A 25,705-nucleotide genomic window follows, 5' to 3' on the forward strand; every position below is an offset into this window, starting at 1 on the left:
AGAGTCGCCTTTACAAAGGGCAGAGCCTTAACACTGGGGTGAAAAAAGGAAAAACTAGGGAAAATGTGAGCTAAAGTCTGCATTAGATACCTCTAGATCACAGTCCTTTGCAAAGCTTTGTGGCCACTGGAAAGGAAAGCACATTTTCACATGTCTGTCCAGAATAGCAGGTTCAGAGGGATCCTGCTCCAGCCAGCATAGCCCACCTGACGTTAACTTCCACCTTTGGCCCATGGTGCTGTCAGTGTGTGTGACGAAATGACATGGAAGGTGCTACGCCTGTTTTCATAGGTCTAGAAGTGTGTTCTAGCATGGACGAGAGCTGCTCCCACGGGCCTGCTCACTGCTCCCATGCGCCCACTCACACTGCTCTTCTCCTGAGGACTGGCTGAGCCTGCAGTGGGAAGGAAGCTCGGGAAGGAAGCTAGCCTGAGGTTTAGGAAACAGAATTCTGTGCCCATCACTGGAAAAAATAATGAAGAAATAAGGCATCCCCCAAGGCTGGAGAAATTCAACATGTCAGTAACCACAAGCGACCCTTAATAAGAAACTGTTGCGTGTCTCTTTTAATATGTTGTGTTGAGAGTTCAAATCACAGTATAAACAGAACCATCCAAATTAATCCACTTGCAGTTAGCATGGCATCGGCAGTATTATTCAGTGAGGGAGACGCACGGTTAAAAAAAAGATCACGCTTTAATTTCCCGAGAGTAAGCTGACAGGGAACTCTAAAATCAGCACTGAAGGACATGAAAATAGTCAAGCCCATGAACCCAGAGAACTGTCTCCCGGCCTCAGGAGTGCTCCCGCCTGCCTCCCACCTGCCTCCCGCCTCCCCTCGCCCACGCTACAGCACGCGCACATGCACTAGGACACAACTACTGCAATTGTTACTATCATTTTCTTTCGCCTTCAGGTGTGAAGCACCTGACAGCTACATGCTGAGTCATGCTAGCAAAACTAAGCCTTTCACTTCTTTAATAGTAAATTACCATTACCGAGTCATCATCACAGAAAGAGCACTCAAGCACCACTTACTTTAAATAAACACCAATTTTGAAACAATCAACTTTCAAAACCTGCATAAGTTTTTTTAAATCCCTGATTACATTTCTGTTTATTCACTGTGGGAGTCTGAAACACTGTATTTTTAGAAACTTCCACTTAATTTCCTCTAAAAAACAAAACAAAACAAAACAAAAGGACCCTCGTGATAGAGAACGGCAGTGAAGTGAAAGAAAAGGTGTGTGCTTGTCGCTTATCTTCACTATGCATAAGAGCTGGGTAAATGTGGCACTTGTGCCAAGCGGATGTGTGGGAAACAGTTACCTCGTGGGACAGAAAATGTGGGTTTACCAAGGCGTCCTTGTCGGTTCTTTGTTTAGCCACCAGACAGCATCCTCTGCGAGCCTTGGACCCGGGGTCACTTATCCCACACTAGTCAGCTGTGCCCTGCTCAGACCTGAGCCACTGCCCAAGATGGAGACACTCCGACTTCCAGACTCTGTGGTTCCCCCTCAGAAGACCGGGCCAGACACAAGCCCTTTGGGGGACCTTTGTTTATATGGGGCCTTGTGACCCAAGCTAACGTCCAGGCACGAGCTCCTCCTACCTCAGTCTCCCTCTATGTTACGGCTGCTCGTAGACAGCTTGGGTTAAATGGTGCCTTTAAGAGTGTTTTAGGCTTGGTGGTCTCTGTTGAGGTACCAGCAACCACCTTGAATTTTCTACATTTCAAATTTCAGCTAAATCTGGTGAGTGGTGTGCACAGTCCCTACAAAGACAATCTGAGGCTTCTGTCACCTCAAGGAAGTCATACTTCATATGGAGCGAGAGAGAATTCCTAACCCTACAGAGATCAAAGACTACCCAGAAGATGTATTCTGCTAAACAGCTTATGTTTATAGTTGCTACTTACAAAGTGAAGCCAGCAAAGAGGTGTGTGGCCAGAACAAAGGCATGCCCAACAGCTGGATGGGACACGGGGACTGTGCTTACTCAGAAGGGCTCGCAGACATGCGGCCTCCAGTTTCGGATCAGCAGTGAGAACTGTCTGCCTCTCCCGTCCTTCCACTGCTGTCTTCTTTGTATGCTGGTTGCATTTCGCCTCCATCCTCCACGCACTGAGTCGGGTCTTTTTCAGCAGCCTGGTCTTTGGTTTGGGGTTCATGTGTGGAAACAGGGTCTAAAACTACAACAGGCTCAGCTTGCTTCTCACTGCCCACACATTTTCTCCTGTTTTCGCCTTTACTGGGAGGCCTGTGAGAAGATAGTTAAATAGAAAAGTAACTAAGCAGAAGACAGAAAACACTTGACTCCCAGATTTCTGAATTCAGAAAAATAATAAAATAGTTCTAAGTCTAACCAATATGCACAGCGTAGTCTTTGAGATGGCAGCCATTAAAAAAAAAAGCAGCAGTAGCAGCAATAGAAGCAGACGGCCCAAAGAGATGGCAGAAAGAGTCAAAGCGATTAACTACGGAAGTAGTAAGGAGCCCTGTGCACCTGCCTGCTTAACCGCTTACTCCCCTCAGAAGTCACAGCCCCTGACTCACTGTGCATTCCCAAACGCCGCCCTCGCTCAGCCAGGAGGGGTGGGCCAGGCCCCCACCCTCTCTTGCCCCCAATACAGCCGTTTGCAGCTTGGCTCTGAAGGGGCTTCACGGAGAGGATTGGGATCACCCTGGCTCGATGGTGACAGAGGAGAGTGGCCACCACCTGTGCCCCCCTAGGAGGGAGACCTGACCTCAGAAGGTAGGTGGGGACAAGGGCTGATGGGAGAGCTCAGAGGGCATGCCCCGGCACCAGGTGACGAGAAACTGCCCTAGCCGGGAGAACATGGCTCTTGAGAAGTCTCAGAATTTTCTTTTCCTCAGAAGTTGGCTCCCTTCTGACGCAAGAAGCTCTGGTGTTTCATGCCAGGCAGACGACAGTTTCCCTGTGGGAGCAGAGGCATCCCTTAGACATACCCTTCTGCCATGTGTCAGACTGTGGGCCCTGAGTCCTCTCAGAGGTCATGGTTGGCACCTGCCCTGGGAAGGTCCAGTTGCTGAGTCTGCCTAGGGGGCAACGGGCAGGGCCAGGGCTCTCTAGACTCTCCAGGATGAGACTTTCAGAGCCACCAATAGCCATGAGCCAGACACTGCAGGCCCAGCTGTCATGTAAGCAAGAGCTGCTCCTCAATCCGCTTGCTGCCTGGCCGTCAGGCCTTTCCTCGGGCCCATGAGCAGGTCAGATGGCCCAGGCTGCAAGTCTCCTCGACTGCACTTACCACAGGTGCAGGTTCTTCTGGTAGCGTGGGGCAGGGACTTTCAGCACATCTAAGACTGTCCCCTGCACCTACTTCAATCATGTGCAGGGTCAACAAATGGACAGATAAGTAAGAGCAAGCTAGAGAAGGCTTTGTCCAGAGCTTTGGGAGGGCAGAGCTAGAGTCTGTTCTACTCGAGGAAACAGATCAAGCCCTGGTTATGGAAGGGGGCCTGCTCTCGGGGCACGAAGGCCTGAGCCCCCGAACTGCATTCATTACTGCTAGCTCCACCCAATGCCTGCAGGTTGTCCCCCGCTGTTAGGTCCCCGCTGAAACATGATTCGGCCATCACGAGTGACTACACAGCATCAGCTCCCGCAGGAGTGGCGGAAGGCAGGCGGTCCTCGGGAATGGAGAGGACATAGACCATGATGGCCAAGGAGCACTTCTCAGACCACCTGCTGGGCCCTGCACATGGCGGGCAGTGGTTTCCTTGGTGGCACCTCTCTTGGCTTTCTCCGGTCCTTGCAACAGCCTATAGTTTATCGTCACAAACTCAGAGTCTCCTAAGAGAGCCATTCCAGGAGTGAGAGAGACTCTCGGGCAGGGCTCGGGGCGGCATCTCTGTGCATGAGCGTTCTCTGGCAGCTGAAAGGTAAGGCGGCGGCCACTGGCAGAGGCCGAGGACCACCCGGAGAGGAACCGTCCTCCGACAAGGCCAGTCAGGCTGATGCAGGCCCTGCAGGCCGAGGCCCCACATGGAGCTGTCCATGCACCTGAGCCGGGAGGGGCAAGCAGGAGGAGAAGCGGGGAAACCGCAGAACTGACTGGTAGGCAGGCCCGCTGCTGCCACCCACCCACCAGGTGGGGCAGTGCACCCTAGACAAGCCGAGCCAGAGCCTGCTCCACATGAACCTTCCCGGGCGCAGACCCTTTCTTTAAAGATTACCATCTCCCTTATTTCTCTCGTGGCCAACTGGACACTGGAAACAAACCCGTGGGGACTCCAGGGGTCAGAGCTGCAGCGTAGCTTAGCTTTAGGCGCCAGCCACACAGAAGCCCGCAGGTGAGGTCCGGGCGGCTTCACCAGCTTTTCCTGAGAGCCCACTGCTGTCAGCCAGCCAGTTTGCTAGAAGCATGCAAAGGTGTGGCCCTTTTGCCATGTGGAGTGAGCAACTGCCATCAGTCCATACCAACCTCCATGGCTCCCGTGAACTACCGTGAGTCTTTCCGTGCCCTGTGTATCTGCGAAGGATGGTCAACGCATTCTAACAAAAGCTGTCTTCATCAGCGGGGAGTTAGATCTCCAGGAACTGCTCTCAGCGCCCTGTGGTAGTGACACAGCCTGAGCTGGGAACTTAGACACCCCCGCCTGCTCATCCGTCCTCACGCAAGCTCTGCATCTCTGGAGCACAATGAAAGCTCACTGGTGGGCCAGCCCAGGAGTGTCACTGCCGCCTTCCACAGCGGGTGCGAGGCATGGTGGCCCTGCCTTGGAACCCCAGGACAAGGCAGAAGGGGATGGCCATCCATCCAAAGTGCTTTTTCCAGATGGAGACAGTGCTGTGTGCAGACGGGGAGAGCTGGCCGAAGGGCACCCTGCCTGTGAGCAGAAGGGCCAGTGTAGGGGTCTGAATGGCCTGTTCAGCACGGCACAGCTTTCCATATGGCGCTGTTGCCATGGGCCAACCTGTGACAGATTTATTCCCTTGTCTCCATCCACAGCTTTCAGATCAGCAAGGACAGGGCTCAGCCCTCAAGCTTTCAGGTCTGATATCACTAGGCCCTTCCCCAGCTCCTTCTGGAATGAGAGGCCACCTCAGTCTACTTTCCACCCCGCACCCGTGACACCACAGGATCTAGAATCTCCAGAGACTAGCTTCTGAGCATGCCCGTGAGAAATGATTTAGAAGAGGTTAATTGACTTGGGAGGGCCTGCCCTGAACATGGCGCCACCCCTGGCTTACGTCCTGGCTGGAGGAGAAGGACTGACCGGCAGCAGCGTCCTTTGTCCCCTGCCTCCTGTGTGACGCAATGTGCCCACTGCCTCGACTGTGTCTTCCCCGCCACGATGGACTAACTGCACCATGACACTGTCAGCCAGAATGAACCCTTCCTCCCTTAAGGTGCTTTGGTCAGAGTATTTAATCAGCAACAGAAAAAGCAACCAACACAGTCCCATCCCCTGTCTTTCAGGGACAGGCTGAGAATACAGGCTGCTCCCTTGGCTTCCATGCCTTGGGAGCCATGGGGACATGGGCTGGGGGCTTGAACCCAATGCTCTTCTCCAACAAACCCCAGAGGCTCATGCAACAGGGCCACAGGGGCCAAGCTCTGCTGTGCCTCCATCCACCTTCTGCTTTGACGCAGCATCTAAGGACGGTGGCCACAAATAAGGAAATAAAGTCCAGATTCATGGAGAATTGTGTAGCCTTTTCCTGAGGCAGCAGAATCTGAAAAGCAAAACTAATAAGCCTCGGGGGTGAGGACTGAGTGGGTGTGCCCCTCCCTGTCAGATGCAGGCTCCAGGCTAGCAAGAGAAACAAGCCATCTACCAGCCAAGAGCTCATATCAGCACTCTCGGGGCCCTGCAGAGTCCTACCAGGATTTCTCTTCTTTTCAACATACTTGTAGATGCTCTGTGGTCCCTTCAGGCTTTATACATGGACCATTCCGGATCATGGGCTCAACAGTTGTTTCAGGACAAAACCAAACCAAACCAAACCAACAACAAAAACCAGCAATCTAATTAAAAGCTGGGATTCAAGATCTTGGTCTGCAATTCTATCATGAGTGACAGCTACTGTCCTCCAAGGGCAGGCGAGCCAGAACAAGGGGCTCTGGCAAGAGGCCCCCCCGTGCTGGTGAAAGGAAAGAACTGACTCCGAACTCTGGTAGTGCAAGGGAAATCAGAATGGTTACAAACAGTTTCGCCAAAGCTGAACTCGGTGAAGGGATTCAGTGATTTCTCAGACAGTGTCACAGGAGACAGAAGAGAAGCAATTCTGTGAACCCCCCAAAACCCGTCATTGTTTGCATTCAATGAAATTCCTTTCAAAATCAACTTTCCACATCCCAATTATATTCAACAACATTCTAGCTAACATTTCGGCTGCAATTCAAATTAACTAATGCCCCAAAGAGCCCCTAATCGACACGGTTCTGAACGCAATTGAATACAATCAAAGCTCAGAAAATGAAGGGGGGATGCTTATTTCATGCAAATTCAGAATATCGCTCAAGCTTAATTTTACTGATAATATAAAGGTGGGACATTTTGAACATTACAGTGAATGAAACCTTTAAGCGGCGAGAGTTATTTTATAAAATGCTACCTCTGAAAAGCTGATTGCCAAACAGTATAAAAACGGTTTGAAGCATAAATGCCAAGTTCATTTCTATTTCACTTCTGAGGTAACTATCTTTCAAATCGCAACAGCTGGACTATTTAACACAATCTGGTCTGGTGAATCACAGTGCAGCGCTTCCCTGCTCGCCCAGCGGGACATCTGCATTAGCCCGTGGCAGCCGTCCAACAAATGACGCGCAGCGGCCTGAACTCTGGTTCATTTACAATGAAAACGGAGAAAACCACAATCGTATTTACCACCTTCAAGGATGGAAAATGGAAAGACTAAAATTTGTCTTTATAAAGTAGTTTTCTGGGAAAACTCCAAAGAGGAACTGAGTTTCTATTTCCCTAGTGTAAAAATAAGTCTCGCCTCCCCCTCCCATGGCCGCAGTTAGCAGAGCAGTGAAGGAAGTGCGTTCCTGAGCCAGTGCTCACTGCTTCTTTCAGAAACTCTTGGTTTTTCAGAGCTTTTCATCCACCAGTCCAAAACTTGAAAAACAATACATTCCAAACACAAGCTGAGAATTTCTCATCACTACCAAGTCTCACACTTGTGTAAGTGCAGGCAGAACAAAGCTCAGTATTCTGGGCTTTGTAGACTTTTTAAAAACTGTATTTTATCCCAAGGACTATGTCTGTCCGTCAGTCTGACTCTGCTTTTATTTGTAGGAAGACAGACTGAAAGTACAGAAAGTGTTTCGTGTGTCCTGATTTGCCAGAGTCCCTTTGTCACAGGTGACAATAGTGGTGGAAAGACTCAGCAAAATTCATTTTATTTGTTAACTGCCCAGACCGAGGTGGTCCCTGCAAGGCTGTGCCAGCTTGTTTATGTCAGCTAGACCGAGGGCAATGTATAGATTCTGAACCTCGACGGTCCTCACTGGCAAAGCCATGTAGGCAAAGCATGAATTCTTTGGTTGCTGTTTTGTTTTTTTCTTTTTAATATGTGTGTGTGTGTGTGTGTGTGTGTGTGTGTGTGTGTGTGTGTGTGTTTGTGTGTACAGATTTTGTACAGATTTTAATCCCTATGGAAATTCATTTAGACCCCAGGTATTTAAAAACTGCACGTCATTCCGAGAACTTCGTTAAAGACAGACAATCCTCTACAGAAGTCACTGTCAACACCAGTTCCTTTTAAATCTGTGTTCAAAACCCATTTTCATGCACATGTATTCTAGTTATTCCTTTCAGTTGACTACAATTTATATATTAAACTTTTAAGACAGGCGTCACAGGGAATTCAGTCTGTCACTTTTTGTATACTTCCATGACAGGATAAAGTATATTTCAAGTGAAATGTGTTTTATCTAGTGTAAGAAGTTTAGTCCATTCATCCCCAGATTTGAAATTGCTTTTCCAACCTTAGAAGTTACTTTTCTTTCAATTAAAACAGAACAAAACAAAGTAAAACTTCACTCTGCCTGGAGAAGCACAAATAAAAGGAAACAGAAACACTGTTAAGAAACGATTTTTAAAAACCTACAGTGTAGCAAAGGCAATTTGCAGAAATGATACATTTTAGACAAAGTCCTGTAAAACCAGAGCCCTTGAACTGGAAGCAAACATTAAGAGGCAATTAATTCTTCAAGAGAAAGGAGAATTACTCCATGGCACTTTAACAGTAATTTTGAGATTTACTCAGCGCATTTTACCAGTCATTTTTTCACTAGGTGTAATACATCCTGAACAATTAATCTGGAAGAAGTTGCTGTCTGCACAACCCTCAGAGCACGCAGACAATGCCGGCTGCTGAGCTCTCCGGCAGGCCACAGGATAACTCCTCGTGGGGGAAGAAGAAAAGATCAAGTCGGGGGGGGGTCTCAGCTTCCAGAGCATCCAGTTGTTCGGCTAATTTTGTTGTTAAAACTTAATTGTCCATGTGCCGGCACACACGGCTCCATTGAGGCCCAGCTCTGTGGAACGGAGCCGCTTCCTGCAGTGTCTGCACACAATTCAGCAGCGCTAAGATTACAGCCGAGCGAGCGCCCAGCAAATCCCTTAATTGTGTAAGAGCATCAGATTAAGCAGGAAGGTCTATGTGGCTCATTCTGCTAGTGGACTCTTCTCAGAAATAAATGTTTACTAAGTAGAGGGAGGGTGCCTTCTCCCCCTCTCCTGCCATGCAGAGCCTACACACACACACACACACACACACACACACACACACACACACACACACACACCAGAAAAAAAATGAGGAAAAGAAATGATGAGGAAACGGGCTGAGAGTAACCGGAAGAAAGCACACTTCTTTCACCACAGAGACCGGAAACTTCCATAGCCTCCATTTGGATAACAGATTGGTGCAAGCCTTTCTGAAGAAATGGTTACATGGCCAACAGAAATGCACGTCCATCTAAGACCAATGCTAGAGAGAAAGGTTTTATGCAAAGTTGCCTTGAAGTAAGTTTAAGAATAAAAATTTCTGTCAACACATTTCAAAAGCTCAGCCTCCCCGTCTCCAATTTCGAAAACCAGTACTTTCCCATCTCATTTTTAACATTAGATTCACAGGAGAAATAAATAAAACTGAAGAGATGAGTTAAAGGTCAAACAAAGATTTTAAAAAATTAATCCTATTTTTAATTAAAAACTTAAAAGGCATTTAGATTTTTTTTTTTTTCTGTCATGGAAAGGTTGGAATGATCACACCAACCAAGAGACATCTACATTTTTTCTTTTGCCAGCCACCCTCTGATATTCAGAAAATAGCTCAGACAAGATGAACTCTCCATAGAATAAATCTGTATGGGGGCCAAGAGTCACAGGTATTTAGAGCTACCACAGATCTGGAAATTAAATGTAAATTAAAATAAAAATGGCTTCAATAGAAAGGGAAACTTTTCTACTGAAAGTGAAGTCCTATAATTGCTATGTGGGTTTTGTGGGTTTTGTGTTTTAATTCTCCAAGGGCACCAAGTGACCTGGGTTGAACCTCACAAACAAAAAAGCAAGCTGCCTGCCTGCCTGGTGGCTCAAAGGGATATTTAAAAGAACCGGAAGCTTCCAGACCAGAGATTAGGAGAGCTGGTTGCTGGCTGGAAGTCTCCAGGAACTGCGTTTAAAATGACTTAGGCTTTGAGAACGACCAGGAGAAGAAGGGCATTCTGGGAAGGGGCTGCCTGGAAGGGGCTGCAGTGGGTTATCTGAGCCCCCTTCCACAAGGCCCTCCTTTCCAGTGCAAAGTTTCAACTGTGCCATTAGGTTGGGGCTGACCGCCTGGTTTACTTGTGACTCCTGGAGGACATTCATCTGGAAAGTGACTAATGAAGGCTGTTAACAGGGATGAATAGAGCCCACTCAGACCAGCAGAGCCACTTCCAGGTGAGTCTGTGTCAGGGAGAGAAACAGTGGTGACGGAGAGCACCACCCCACCACAGTCCATCACCATTTCCAAAGGCCCCTTTCTGTTCCCTGCCCAGAGCCACACACAGCCAACATGTAAAGCATTTGACCTAAAAGTACTCCTGGCACATTTGAAGCATCTGGGACAGTTTGAAAAGAATGTGTAGAGGACAGCTGGGGAAACGCTCAGTGGGTGCAAGCACCGGCCGTGGAAGCATGAGGACCCGGTTCTCCCGCTGGGGTGGGGTGCTGAGCTGCAGATGGCTGCCCAGGCCCACCATGCAGCACTGGGCCCACTGGCCAGTTGGGGAAAGCAGGAGCTGCTGGCTCAGGGAGGAATTCTGTCTCAAAGTAACAAGGTGGAGAGTGACTGAAGACATTCAGCATCCATCTCTGGCCTCGACAGGTACATGCGCTCTCTTGCTCTGTCACACACACACACACACACACACACACACACACACGTTTATTTTAAAGGATGTCTTTCCAATAGAGGAATGGAAAGCTTTAAAACAACCTCTTCCCAATTACTCATTAAGATTGCTTGCTGATCAGATCAGCTCTTTCTGATTGCTTCCTGCTCCACTAACAGCAGGACTGTCCCAGGAGACACTGACAGACACGAGGGCCGATGCGAGCTGAGCGTGGACAGTCAGAGGGACGGGAGTGCACAGAACATACCCAAAGAGCATGCACCTGTGGCTGCTCTCCTGCAGGAGAGCCCCAAGCCACTCCCTCCCCGCCTTCCTTTAGCCCCTAGTGAACCAAGTGCAGTGAGCACTGGAGAAAGAACTTGTGCTCTGTAAAGCACAAGACATGGAGTTGATGATGGCCATCCTAAACTGGGGCAGTCTGTAAATTCAACCTTCTTTCGTATGATATGTTTGAAGAGTTAGTTCTGAGCCAACTATCAATCAGAAGCCTAATTGTGGGCAAATTGTTTACTTCACGCACAGAATGGGAACAGTGTCTCATCTATAGATTTGGTTTGGTTAAAATAGCTGGCCAGTGACCTCGGAAGCAAGCCCGGCACCCTCAGCCCCTCTCCATCGACACACACATCCTGCCTACTAAGGTTTGGGCACGTTCATCTCAGTGTATGTAGTTTTAGCGTGAACACCTACCATGAAGAGGAAACATTAACTAAGGTGCACACGTGATGGAGAGGTGCGGGCTCTGCCCCGAGCATGCTTTCCCAGTTCAGTGCACGTGGAGCTGCAGGGAACAGTGGATTCACACAGCGTGCTGTAACACAGAGTTACAAATGTCTGGGCACCCTGCCCTGGGGTTAAGATGGAGGACACGGCTGCTCAAACAGGTGTTTGGGGGTCTTATATTTACTGTTCAACTTCTGCTTCTGAAATACTGCTCAGTTTCCCCTGTCTGTTGTTAATCCATGGCCCACGGGATGAGAAACCCCAACTGGAGGAAAAACTGCAGCCTAATTGTGGAGAGCAGTGCTCTTCTGGACACGTGGTTGGGGGTGTAAAAATGTGTGGGTCGGCACTAGCGTGAGGTGACGGCCATTTAAAAAGTCCGATCCAACTTCCAGAGTTAAAGTTTTGTAAACACATGTTAAACATATGAGCGTAAAAACATATAATGGTGATTAGAGCAGACATCATTTTTGCTGATGCAGCTGACTTGATTTCCCTTGTTGAACCAGCAGAGGACTCTAAGACTGTGCAGCCTTGACCTCCTTTCCCCAGCCTGAAAAAACAGAAAGGACGCCAGCTCCTTCTGCTGTGCCCAGGGATCTCCACGCCAACGGGATCCGAAAGCATTTGAGGCAACAGTGACAGCTGAATTGAGCAGATGGAACCCAAAAGTATTAGCAGTGAAAGACAGAGCACTTCCATTTGGAAATCGAAGTTCTGACGAGGTATTTAAAACCCATTATTTTACATCCTGGGGCTTGTGTTTTAAGCTAAATCTGTAACGTGTAATAAAGCATGTCATGGCTACAGAACAGGTGTGTGTTTTTGTCCCTTTTCTTAAAGGTGAGCATGTGCCCAGTGACATAGACTGCTGAGCCTTAGAGACGGAGGAGTCAAGTCTAATCTCCTGGCTTCAAGCTTAATTTAGAAGAAACGAAAAGGAAACCAACCATGAAGAAGTCATGTGACCTGAGCAACACTACCCACCCAGACAATGACAAAGCTACAAACCTAACCTCCAGCTTCACTGTTGTCCTTAATTATTGTTATCCCAGCAACAGAACTGAAATGAAAGCTAGGGAAGGAATGAAATCAAACTCCTTCCATAAACTACCTAATCTACAGGAGAACCCTACTCAGTGGGCGTGGCTACACCCAGTCAGGTCTTGGAAAAGACAGACCGTTCTTTGCCACCACAGACAAGCCAGGAAAGGACTGGATTAGAAACTAAACACTGTCCATCTTCTCTGCTGCTCGCTGGTTTAAATGGAAAACAAAAGTGGAAACACATCCCGAAGTTTGGGTTTTCTGACCTTGTGATACTTGGTTAACCTTTTTTTTAGGAATTGTGTATATGGCTGTCTGGAAGTGAGAAGATAGTTTCTTTACCACATTCTATCATGTAGAATTTTTCCCTTTAATACTGAGTGCCCACCTGCTGATTAGCTTGAGTCAAGGAAACTCCCTCCATCTTGGTTGTGTGAGTCTCGAGGAGCAGAAAAGAGCATGGAAGCAGCAGCCAGGTGGACACTGTCTGCCATCAGCCCTCACCTTCTTACCGTCAAGGGCAGTCCTTCATGCGTCCCAGTGACAGACAGTCAGCACTGACAGACGAGGCCACTGTGAGAGTCAAGACAGCAGAGTAGACAGACAGTGCCCACTGGAAACGCAGAACAGACTTTTTCACAGCTACCATTAAAACAGAAGCAGAGTAAATGAGGACCGCCGCCACCCCAAGCTGTTGCCTTCTCTGCCTCCGTCGGCCCTTACTTTGTATGTGCTACTGTCATTCACTTTAATGAATCCTTGGAATTAAAGATTGGGACTAACTCTTCCTTTCTTCATAGGGTCCCAGGACATAAACTAATGGATGACTGGTTTTATAATTTTTAGACAAGAGCTATTTAATTCCCTAAAATCCACACATGCTGATTTGTGCTTTTCAGGGGTGGTTTGAAGGGTTTTCATCTTCCTAGGCAGAACCCCTGTGGCTCCCACGTTGCTCTCTAGCTGTTGGTAAAGAAGCCAGCACAGCTCTGCTGAGCTGGTCAGGGGAGCATGGCTGGACCTCCCTGCCTCACCGGCTCTTGGGGGATTTGGAGACTCCCTCCTGGGCAGGAACAATGTGGGGTACAGAGCTGAATGCTAACAACTTCCCAGACTTTAACCAATGTTTTCTTAACCAGAGAATCCAACCAAACAACCAGACACGTCTGAAGCTCGGGCTGTGTGTCTGAACACTGTGTGCCTGGGTGCTACCTGATCAGCCGGGACCCGCTGGCACTGAGAACAGGCCTGTCCGTGCCCCATTTATTAAGAGCATGTAAGATGGTCAAAAATAAAAACCCTACCCTCGTAAGGTTTCCATTTCCACAGAGGGAGAAAGAAAACCCACACAGTAAAGCAGACGGCGGCTGCTGCGAGCAAGATGGACATGGGGAATCAGGGCTTCCGGGAATTCGGAGCTACAGCCTTGACTGAAGTGGTCGGGAGTCTACCTGAGGGAAAACTGAGGGTGTGAAGGGCTCCACTTGTAGCCCTTCGGGGAGTGTGAGGGCCAAGCAAGCCTCGGGGGATGTTCACAGAACAAGGAAGTCCTGAGCGAATTTACATGTAACCATGGGCACAGTGCATCAAGGACTAGGCCTCAGGTGCCTGGGATGCTGCACAGCCTTTCCCTTTGGGGTGATGCTCAAGAAATAGTCACTCCTTCCTCTGAGCAAGTGTTGGCGGTGCGTGTGGAGCATGTCAGCTCCCCCTCACACTGCGGTCTACAGAGGCCTCCCACTGACACTACCCCACCCAGAGCGGCACACGCTAAACAGTAAACCAGCTGAGTTCCAGGCTGTGGTGACCGGAGCCAGCTGGGCTCCTCTGTCCGTGTGTCTTTCCTTTCTTCATTGCGTCAGCTCGTCTAGTCAGGTTTCCTGGACCTTTCCTTACAGGGAAGGACATTCTTGGCAAAGCAGGCACTGCACACACCAGGCCGTGTGGGCGAAAGGACTGACGTGGGAGGAGGAGAGGTGAGGACAGCAGGGCTACCATAAGGGGGGGGTGTGTGTGTGCCTTACACTCAGGGAGCTGGGACAGTCGTCTGAATCATAGGCCACTGGGATTGACAGCCTTGACCTTGCTCCCTGCCAAGAGCTGATAGTGCCGCTCCTGGTGCTGCTGCCGTGATGAAAGGACAGCTGCTGGAGTGTAAAAATGTGCTCATTTACGGGAAGTACAGTAACACGTGCAGGAGAACGGCACTCGACAGAGGGAAAGCCAGCACTCTGAAGTCTAACCTAAAAACTCAAGTTAAACGCCGTGAAGGGCTGGGCAGATGGGCCAGTGGGTACAGTGCTTGTTCATGAGTGTGAGAGCCAAGTTTGGCTCCCCAGAACCTGCAGAAGGCGAGACTCTGCAGTGTGCACCCGTAATCCCCCACCTCAAGCCTGGTGCACACAGCAGCCAGCAAGAGCGCCAGCAAGCCAGGTGGAAGAGGGAAACTGCTGAGGCTGTCTCCTGACCTCTGTACACACTGCAGCATGTGTACCCCCCCCCCCGTGACTGCCCCCACGGTGTTAGCGCAACTGAATGAACTTGTCAGTCAACAGCCCTGAAAACTGCCCCTCTCCTTCCTGGAAGTGTCTGGTTCCTGGCTAACATGGATTTTCACTCACAGAAGCTGCAGCTAAGTCTGTCAGTTACCCCAGACTGAAGCTTAAATGTAAGCTGGCGTGCACACAGAACTCTCAGATCCGTGTGGCCTGGCTGTGCTGAGGCAAGATGTGTGGAAAGGAAACACCTATTTTCTAAATGACTGTTAACGTGAAAACACATGGTTCCAACCCAGACAACCAAGAACGGAAGACACAGGCATTTCGTGACAGAGTTTAAAAGTTAATACACCACACCTGATACTTAGATTAGTGCTTTAAGTAGCTAAACTAAGTTGCAATGCGTCTCTTAAGCAGTCATTGAACGAGCAAGATGAGAAATAAATTGAGTTCCTCATCGGCCTTTCTGGCATCTAGCAACTCTGTCAACACACGGATCCTTTTCCCTGTCAATTCAACACACACTTTGCAGACCTTGGGCCTGTAATTATTTCATTTCCTTTCTTGGAAATGTAATTTCCACTTACTTTTGGAGAATAAAAGGCAGACAAAAGGAGGAAGGAGTAGCAGTATTTTCTGATTAAGATTATCTGTGTAAAACGGTGAAGGGGAAAAAATCTATACACTTGTACTGGAACGTGCCTCAGAAACTAACTTGTCTCGGCCAAATTGCTTTTGTGTCTGGATATTGGTTCAAATGCTGCCAGATTGCTGATGTTGAATTAGTGCTGAGCAAATTTAATAGCAAAGTCAAAGAATGAATATGGATCATCTTTCTGGGAGATGCAAACAGCTCCCAGCAAAGAAAGGAAACAGGACTGCAAGAATACATGCTTTAAAAAAAACCACAGTGAAATTAGATAAGACTGTAAATCAGCAAAGAGGGCCATTCGTTCCAAAGGAGATGGGGTCTCAAAGGTCCCAGTGAGAAGAAGCATGAGAGGAAGAAAATGCCAGTTGGCAAAAATAGATCCAAATTGAATTTCAACTTCATTTGTCCAGGTTTTGCCTTTTAAGCTAAGACAGCAAAGACTACAAAGGAGGGGTCTCTCCCTGACAGAACAGGAAATCAGAGGTTTAATTAACTGTGATTACAAGATTCGGCTGATCTGATTGGCCTCACCTCTTCCTTTTCATTAAGTGACAATCTAGTTGACATCCTGGCAAGAGAATTAGAGAGCAACTGTAGACTAATTTCAGACGAGCTTGCTATTGTCACACAACAGGCTGTCCTCCACCACGCTGGTCTGCAGCGCCTTCAGCGGCAGGATCAGACCTAACAAAGGGTCACTTGAAGTTGGTGTCTATAGATAACCCTGCATGCGGCACAGTCAGTCTCTGCAAAGAACAGGATGAAGGAACATCTGTCAGGGGCCAGAAAATGATGCTGAACAAACAGGGGCTCCAAAGGAGTATAAAAGATATAGAACCTTCTTCGGGGGTGGGGACTGTTGAGCATGACAGCATTTCACTTGAAAAAGACAGATGTCTTCTGGTGCAGAGATACCAGCCAGGTCAATTCTTTGTGTAGGAGAAGAACCCAGTGACTAGACCAGGTTGGAGGTGTGGTCTTTACTTTGGAGATAAGGAAATCACCAATCTGGGAGCCCAGAAGCAGAAGCTTAAGGGGGAAAGGGATTGGCAGGCCACACCCAGGTCTTTCTGAAGAGCAACAGATCAAAGAAATGCATGTCAGTCATTACAGATGCGTCTACCTTCTACTTAACAAAGAGCGTCGTTACTTACTGGGCAGTAACCTTGGAGTTCGTGCATCCTTCCAATTTACGGGGCCCTTCACCTGGCTCAGGTGTTGGGGGGCTGTTGAATTCTGCCTCCAGAGTTTTCTTGGTCAAGGCTGTTTTTGTTACACTGGATACAGAACCCAACACAGGCATGGATTTGGACTCTGAGGTGGCTAATATCCCGGGAGGACCTTAAAACCAAACACATACCTCAAGTTTAATAATTCTGTTTGATGTTTAGTAATGGAGTGAAAGATTAGCTGAAAAGCCCACAGGAAGAAAAAGACCAACTTGGTTAAAAAAGTTTAAGCACATGCTAAGAGAAAAAAACAAGTCCCTACTCGAGGTCTGCTTGGCTCTGCGGGTAACTTGACCTTTCAGTGTAACTGAGGCATGCTGGGAAATTGTGTGCAGACCTTTGAGAGGCCACAAAACGACAGGCCACACTCCCTTCACTGACCCGTGCTTAGCAATACTGCAATTGTGGGAATCTTTTCTTCTTTCCGAATATGGCCTTCTGACTGCCCTGCTTGAATTTTGCCTCTTAAGAGTTAATTCTTCCGAAAACTCAGCTCTGCATTTTAAACAGAAAATGGACCGATGTCAAAAGGTTCTTTCTAAAAGGCTCAGGAAGACTTCTTGAGCATTAAACAGCTTTTATGAACATTTTCATTTTAATGTGAATGAGCAGTAAGTGGATTTATTGCCTCTTTAAAAATACAGACACAAGATTATAAAAATTAAGTGGCCAAGAATTTGGGCTGTTTACCTTCTGGACTCTGCTGCTCTTTGGGACAGGATTTAAGGGCTACAATAGGGCCTGCTACTGAAATGATTGGCACAGCGCTCAAGAGCTCCCGGGCTGAAGCTGAGCTCACCTGAGCTTCCAGTAGGCAGCATGCCTCAGAGTACAGCTGCCTCGACTTCAGAAGGAGGCTTTTAACAGAGAGCATGGCCAGACAATTCACAAATATGCAAATTAAATAACATCAAAATGAAGTTAGAACAGAGCCTTGGAGGCACCACTGGAAGAGAACAGACTTGGGGATTAAAGACTGCCCGGGGGCCAGGCTGTGGCTCACTCAAAGAGCGGCTTGCAGAGCAGGCAGCGTCCTGGGCCCCAGTGCGGCATACGCTGCTGGTGCTCACCCATAAGCCTGAAAGGGGTGGAAGCGGGAAGATCAAGAGCTCAAGGTTACTCCTGACTACATGCCAAGTTCAACAAGAAAGAAGCAAAAGGAACCATCTCCCGAATCGGTATTATACAACCCAAAATGCTAGCGGACCCTTCCTAGTAAAAGCTCGGCAGTTATGCTTCTCGTGTGGCTGTGACTGTGGCCGAAAACCCATCCAGAGGGGCTGAAAATGTGCTCAGCAACTCTGCTCTCCCTTAGCCTGACTCCAAGATGCACAGCCATCTGGTCTGGTGGTGTGTGTGACATTCTCACCTCCTGTCTGGGCAGACAGGGTGCCACGAGTCTCCCCTTAGAAGGCCTTTCTTTTCCTACAGCTACGATGTGCCTCGAGCTGCAAGGGTACAGGACACAGACAAGGGCAGAACAATCAAGCATAAAGCTTCTGGAGAACAGTGATCTGAAGTCGAGCTCAAGATTGGCCTCAGCTCAGTCCTGCTTGGTCCTCGTAACTTGACGGCATAGTAGCCAGCATTAATAGTCTGTCCTCGCCAGAAGACCTTGACTAACCAACACCGGCGGCTTCTGTCTAGGCTGAAGCCACTAAAACAGGAGGCAGCGAGCTGAGCCAGGCCTACGTCTTCCTTACAGACAAGAAGAAATGTAGAAGGCACAGGTGCGTGGTGCCTACCTCATCCTAGTTTCCCCAGCCGATTGCTGCTCGCTGACTGGTCAGTCTGAAAGGGCCACCAGGCTGGCAGACACAGGGAGCAGCGGCTAGACCCAGAAGGAAAGGCAGGAAAATGGGGCATCCTCAGGCGCTAGCCGGGGGTTGGGTCTACAAGGCCCGACTGCTTCCCGAAATCTCAGTGCACAAGAGCAACGTTACAGGTCCCTGTGCCACAGACCTGAGCTCATTCATGCTCACTCATCTGTCACTTCTTTCCTGACATGACTGAACATAGCTGGGGCTGGCCTCAGACTCAATATGTAGCTGAATACGACCTTGAATTCCTGCCTCCGCCTCCGCCTCCGCAGAGCTGGGTGCAGGTATGCACCTCCGTGCTGTGACGTGGCCCCGGGGTAGGACCTAGGCCTCAGTACTCTTCGTAGAGCTCCGTCCCCCAAACCCACTGGATTTTATCTTTTATTCTAACTTCCCTTGAATGGGACTGAAGCACTCCCGGTCTCATAGTGACGAAAACCAGTGTCCTCGCCCCCACTGAAAAAAACTGAAGCGGTGAGCACCGTGTATTTGACTAAACCTATGAACGGAGAACGTTTCTGGAGAAAGGAGAAGGTGAAGGGAAACACAATGGAACTGACAGTAGTGAAAGTACTGCCGAGCCCAGCCGAGAGCGAGGGACCTGCAGGAGCGCCTTCAGGGGCTCCTGGGAAGGCCGGCGTAGGCACCAAGCCTCCAGACGGCTGGACGGAAGGGGCTGGCCCTGTCACTGCAGTAAAAACTGCCCCAGACTCCCTTCTAGGTCGTTTGCTGGGTGGGAAAAGTCTCCTGGGGGTCCCGCCAGTAGAATTTGCACATGCTGAACAGTGAGTGTTTATGTCAGCATCATTTCCTCTCTCACCGTCCTAGTGCTCGCTCTGCAGGCTCAGCTGGCTGTCTACTATGGTGCCCGCTTGTCTCCCATCACATCATGGATTTAAAAGTGTGGGCTCGCTAGCCACAGTGGCACACACCTATAACCCCAGCACTTGGGGAGGCAGAGGCAGGTGGGCCTCTGGGAGTTCAAGGTTAGCCTGGTCTATAAAGAGAGTCCAGGACATCCATGGCTACACAGAGAAACCTTGTCTTGAAAAACCAAACCAAACCAAACCAAAACAACAACATCAAAAGTGTGGGCTTTAGGGACTGAATTCAGGGAGTAATTAATTAAATGTCCTCAGACTACTCACGAGTTTATTATAAAGGTTTGGCTGCTTAGCTGGCCAGTTTTGATTTGAGGAACAAGTTTAGCAAAATGCCCTGTAAAGCAGACCTTGGCCACCACAGTTCCATCATGCATGTTCCAGCAAGTTCAGCCACAGGGTGTACCATGCCGAGAACGCCAGCTCCAGAAAGGCTGAAGTGGGCAGGCTGCCCGGGCCATACAACAAAACCTCGTCTCTAAAATAAGCCAAATTCTAGCAACCTAAAGCTGGTCAGCATTTCAACAGACTGTGCTGACCAAGGTCAGTCTTAAAACCTAGGCCCAGTATCTCTAGCTTCTGATTACTGGTCTCCTTTGCTGTACATTTTCAGAGTTAGATTCATGGCTGGCTCCAAGAGGAAACCTTCAGAAAGGTTTCAGCTAACTGTCAGGACCAAATTCATGGAGATGTCAGTATCTGCCCCAGGCCTGGAAGAGATCCTGTGTTGCAGTATGTGGATAACTATGTGACGATGAGCTCACAAGAGGGGCAGAGCTGGAGTCACCGGCAGATTCACAAGTGGGTATGGAGAATGAAGATGATTTCTCTGTGTGTTTAACTGGTGTGTAATTCCCACTAAAACTGCCAGCTGTGCTAGAGTCGGGGCGGGGCTCCTCTTAGGTCCTGGCTGACATCGTCCTGAGGATAATGCTATAGCTGAACACCTGTCATCACAGGAAGGCTGAAGCTAGTCTAAGGGCAAGCAGTGGGCAGTGGCAGTCTGGGACCCCCTGCTGCTGGATTCCACCTGCTGCTGAGTCCTGACAGCATCATCTTGGCGGGGTTAGGTTGGAGGTCCACCCTTTCCTACAGGAGCTGCTGGCGGAAAGAGACATCTGCATTCATGGCACAGCACTGTGAGCTGCTCACATGCCTGTAAACAACCATCGCTGTGCACACAGAAACCAAACATAGACACCAAAACAACCAAACCACAAAACCAAACAAAACTCCACAAAAACAGAAGGGTGACTAGCTGGAAGACTGGTAGGGGCAGGAGCGGGTAGTACACGGGGCTTCGTCCTGGGGTGCCCCGTGCTGAACAGGTCAGACCTACGATGCCTGAACACCTACGAATGAAGATGCTGGTTCTGTGAGCGCCTCAGGAGGAACCACAGACTGTCCTCACCAGCCAGGACTTCTTACTCACATTAAAAAAGCTAAACATTTAATGCTAATGTTTGAAAGATGATTTGATGTTAAAGGGGCTTAAAGGAAGAAGAGAAGATGGTGGAGAGTTCAAATTGGCTTACTACTGCTATCTGCTTCAGCTGTCACCTTCCTGCGACGTAAAATCCTCTCTAACTCAGTTTCACTGTTCTCAGGGCCAAGGGATTTTAAGCTTCTCGAGCTAGTGGATTTGTTAAGTGTCCCCTAAAACAAAAACAAAAAGGTTAATATAATATGCAAAAGAACATAAAACACAAACCAATAAAGCATTGTCAAAATCTGAACAGAATCAAGAAACAAAACAAATGTGTACATGGGATTCTCAGCGGTGCACAGACATTCTCAATGACACAGTACTGGGTTTTTCAAAAGGACGCCGCTGATGGTGAGGATGCTAGCTTCATCTCAGGAGAGCAAGTAGCACAAGGACAGTTCTCAGGGAGCTGACCACGGCCACAGGGAGCCAACCACAACCATAGGGAGCCTACCACTGCTGCAGGGAGCTGAGCACGGCCTCAGGAGCTGATCACGGTCAGAGGGAGCTAGTTGCCCAGCGCTGATGGACATACATGTGCAGGAAGGAGGGGGGAGCATTCCACTCACCTTGGAAGGGCATCTTCACACAGCAGCCAGGAGCTGCTGAGCACAAATCCTGAGAGGCTCAACAGCTGCAAGGCCTGTTACAGAGTGGGCGCGTGGCCCAGGCCGCACACCACATGGCCATGCTGGCTGACACATGGAAGGCCCCGTGTCCCCCTAAGGGCAGGCCCAGCTCCCTGAGTATGTGTGTGGAGGGGAAAGCTGTGTCCTACAGGTGGGCTGCCCCTGTCCTCCTGTCCTATGGTGGACTGACCCGCCCTCCTGTCCTATGGCCCGTGGGCACAGAGCTGTCAGCCCCAGACACTGAGGGTGGGGGCGCCATCAGCCAGGCTCCCCTGGAACTGGCCTCTAAGACAAGGCCCAGCCATTGCCTTCCTTTCAGGCCCTTCCTGACCTCCCTGCCAGGAGAGCTGCTGCCCTCCTCCCCCTCCATGAGTGACTGGACACAGGTGATCATGCAGCTGTCAGTGCCCAGGGCACATTGTTTGTCTGGAGAGCTTCTCCTCACTGTGCACATGTGAGAGACCAGAGCAGGGCAGCGAGGCCCAGCCTGCCGGCCTGAGGCAGCTGCATCCAGCCAGGCCTAGAGCCACCCAGCCTGCGAGTGCAAACTACCTAAGGGCTCTTCCTCCTCTTCCCGCCTTGCACCGGGCTTTCGGAAGTGCACTCGGGCCCTGCTGTCTAGGAATGGTGTCTTTCTAGAGCACAGGACAAGAGAAAAGCTCATTGTGAAAGTCAGGAGGTTGCAAACCTCGCCCAGGCAAAGTTAAACTAATGTTCTCACTGTCCGCAGGCCAGGCCAGGGACAGGACGACACACCTACAGGAGGTGCAGAAAAGAGGTGTGAGGACAAGGCGAGGGGGCTGGGCCCTGCTCGCTTCCCGACTAGCTGACACTCTTGAAGGCCGGGACTCCATTCCAGCAGGTGACCCTCCCCTGGAATGGGACGGTTTGCTTTTTGCTGTTGCAAAGACTTGTGAACTACCTGGAAGGAGCCAGTGACGGGAGCTTATTTACATGTGGAGGCGAGCACGGGCTCAGGAGCAGGCCTGTCGGCTTCCTGGGAAGAGGGGCGAGGCCTGGTGGCCCGGAAGCTAGAGGAGGACCTTCCGCACAAGGCGGAAGAGTGCAAGGATGGCATGCTCTCACGGTGCTTCTGCTGAAGCTCCGGGACTCACGTGGGAGGTGAGTGGGAGGCGCTAGTTGAACACTGCGCTCTCACCTCGGACAGCTGACGGCGCGGTCATGCCAGACCCTCGAGGGGCGTGAGTCTGGGTGGACACGGTGGAGGGGACCTGCAGCCGCCGCTGTGGACACTCCTCACGCTCTCAGCGCTCAGGGGAAACGGTTCACCCCAAAGCGGGGAGGAGCCGCCCCAGCCACAGGAGCCCATTCCCAAGCTCTGACCGGGGAGACACACATACACACACACACACACACACACACACACACACCCTCGAGGACGTGTCCCCAGGACTCCCATGACAGGAGCTTGGCTCTCTGCCCCCGGCCCCCACCCCTGCAGCTCACCTCCCTGTGGTGACCCGAGCCAGGCACTGTCCCAGTGTGTCACACGGTTGTGTGTCACACGGTCGTGCCAGGCCGCCTGTGCCTCTGTGGGACCTGCAGGCTCCTGCCTCTGCTCCTCTGCCTTAGAGAGGCCGCCAGAGCCTCAGGCGCTCGGGGAAGGTTCGGCTTGAAATGTTAGTGACATGAGTCAGAAAAACATGTCAGTCCGAGTTTATGCTTTAAATTCTGCCTTCAAAAGTGTGCCCCTCAGAGAAGGAGCAAAAAATGCCCGTGCCGCCCGACGGACGTGTGGCCTGCGCCCGCCGCCAGCGTGCCTGCCGCTCACAGGTGCCTGAATGCTGCGGGCCAGCCGGCAGGCCGGCCCGACCGGAGGGCGGGCCGCCGGGAGCATGCCTGTGCCGGGGCGTGCTCCGCCAGGGTGCCGGGGCGGGAGGCTCACTGCGGGCCTCAAGCACGCATTGCTCGTCCTGACCCCGGCGGCATCGCCTGCTCTCTGGAGGGTGACCGCCTTCCCCTGCGGACTCCAGCGGGAAGCCCCGCTTTTGCTCACCCCGATGGGCGTGGTCTCCTGCCACAGACCCGGGCCACCGTTCAGATAAGATGATTTCCGGAGTTGCTGTGCTAGTCCCACCCGAATGTCAGAGCTAAGTGCACACTTGGGGCAAGGATGAAAGAACTTCCCGGAACAGTCTTCACAGACCGTGAGTGAGCTCACGAGTCTACCTATGTGGACGCTACAGAATCCTAGAGAGCATCATCCTGACCAGGAAGACTTGAGCTGTGACACAGACTGGCGATAACACACACACACACACACACACACACACACACACACACACACACACACATACACACACACACAAGATCGTTAAATTCATTAAACTTGCTACTGTCCAGCACTACCTGCCACTGACACACTTTTTGCACAATCACGTCTTAGCCACATCTTCTGCCAGGGTGGTCAAATCCCTGGACCTGTGGGGGCTGCCAGGTTAGACGGTGATAGCCCATGTCCAGGTCCGCCAACCACAGCAACCAACCAAGGGCGTCTGCGAGGGGCGACGGTTTAAAGCCATTCCTGGTGGAACAGCGCTGCTCACTGCCATCTCGGGGTGTGCTCATGTGAGAGCACACTGTGTGACAGCTCGCTTCGCTGGAGCGCTTCCTGCGGGAGGCCTAGAGCTGGGCAGCGGTCAGGCCCGGCCACGGCGCCCCTGGGAAAGGAGGCGCACGCAGCTTCAGAGAGTGCTGTGGCTGACACGCGGACTCCAGGGCTGGAGACCCGGCCCAGCTCACAGGATGCCCTCCTGAACAGGCGCGCTGCACGCCCCAAACCCCACGCCTGGGGCCAGAGCCAGGAGGATCACTTCAAGTTCCGTGAGGAAAGCACATGCCCCCCCCCCCCACATGCACGCTCCTGCGCACGCACGCACGCATGCACACGCGTACACACACACACACACACACACACACACACACACACACACACACACACACTGTGTCTGGCTGTGAGCCCAGCAATTCCACGCTCCTCCTGCTCGGGCAGAGGCCTGCACTTCCCACTGCACCGTTGGCACAAGAACACAGACAAGGGCTGAGCGTGTGGTTGCCTTCCAAAGATCAGTCCACAACCAAGCTTTTGCCACATGTGCCGGAGGTGGCCAGAGGCCTGAAGAAACGAGCCTCGCAACCCACGGTAGAAAACAGGACACACCAGTGACACACCCAGTCGCCCACAAGCCGGCCTAGAAGACACCTTTGCCCGTGGCTCGCGCGGCGCTTACCAGGATGCCCTTCAGCTCGTCCACGGCGCTCTCGGGGCCCCGAGCGGGGTCAGGCTGCAGGAGAGGGAGAGAGGTTAGGACACACTGAACTTGTGTTTTTGCTAGCTACGTGTGTGTGTGGCCGGGAGGACAGCCTGTGGGCGGCTCTTCTGAAGAAAAATCGGTGAGACAGTCAAGCTTCTCAGCCCAGGCTTTCTTGGAAACGAGCATTCCCAAGTGTCACACACTTAACCAGGCCACTTCTGCCCACCCAACATCAAGAGACTGGAAACCAGATAATTGTCCTTGTTTAGGGAAACTGACATGCACACACTCGCAGTGCAGGCGGCATGTACCTCTCTCTCTCTCTCTCTCTCTCACACACACACACACACACACACACACACACACATTCGTGAGCACACAGGCGCCACGTACCTTGGGCCTGGCCTGGTTAACCGGCCTGAGGTGCACGCCCCTCTTGATCCTGTCCATCATCTCCTCCACCGCCTGTCGCTTCAGGTCGGTGACCTCCTCGGCTGTGAACAACACACAGATGTCACTGGGGCACACACAGCCGAGTCCTCCCGCTGGTGGTGTGAGAACACATGTCGTTTTCACGCAGCGGCGGGCCACAGGCTCCCCGTGAATAAGAGAAATACGTGAGCAGAACATACAAGTGCAGTAAGTGAGCGGTGTGGAAGTTACTGCCCTGTCTCACCTGTGAGAAACAAACAGGCCTGCTTCACTCTTCCACTCAAGGATAAACTTGGAGATTCGGAGAGCGGCAGCTCCAGGCTTCATGCAAGCACACACTCTCACACACACCTCTCCTTCTCCTGTGTGCGTGAGTGTGTGTCTTTCTGTGCGTAGCCAGGCCGTGTGTGTTGGGCGGTGCTTCGGATGTGAGCTTGGTGTCCCTCTCACCCCCCAGCCCTCTCTCCTCCCTCCTGTCACCTCCAGCCCTCCCCTCTCTCCTGTCCCCAGCCCTCTCCTCCCTCCTGTCACCTCCAGCCCTCCCCTCTCTCCTGTCCCCCAGCCCTCTCTTCTGTCCCCAGCCCTCCCCTCTCTTCTGTCCCCAGCCCTCCCCTCTCTTCTGTCCCCAGCCCTCCCCTCTCTCCTGTCCCCC

The 25,705-nt window shown here is 50.9% G+C and overlaps 1 protein-coding gene across 3 annotated transcripts in view; it reads right to left on the bottom strand.

Annotated features, from left to right (window-relative positions):
* Positions 1-543: 543 nt before the first annotated feature.
* Positions 544-25,705, bottom strand: part of Shtn1 (shootin 1) — a 73,141-nt gene continuing 47,979 nt past the window's right edge. Inside the window, exons 13-17 of one of the 3 annotated variants that reach the window (XM_055591727.1) lie at positions 25,015-25,115; positions 24,598-24,651; positions 20,767-20,887; positions 16,456-16,642; positions 544-2,259 (exon numbers count right to left, since the gene is read on the bottom strand). In XM_055591727.1, coding sequence (XP_055447702.1) covers positions 2,037-2,259; positions 16,456-16,642; positions 20,767-20,887; positions 24,598-24,651; positions 25,015-25,115 — 686 coding nt within the window. In that variant the 3' untranslated portion in view covers positions 544-2,036. Of the gene's footprint in view, positions 2,260-15,179; positions 16,048-16,455; positions 16,643-20,766; positions 20,888-24,597; positions 24,652-25,014; positions 25,116-25,705 lie in introns of those variants that run through there. The other 2 variants (XM_055591726.1, XM_055591728.1) reach the window with 2 other exon arrangements.

Source organism: Psammomys obesus, unplaced genomic scaffold (assembly GCF_907164565.1).
Source record: "Psammomys obesus unplaced genomic scaffold, mPsaObe1.curated_primary_1811, whole genome shotgun sequence".
NCBI classification, from domain to species: domain Eukaryota; kingdom Metazoa; phylum Chordata; class Mammalia; order Rodentia; family Muridae; genus Psammomys; species Psammomys obesus.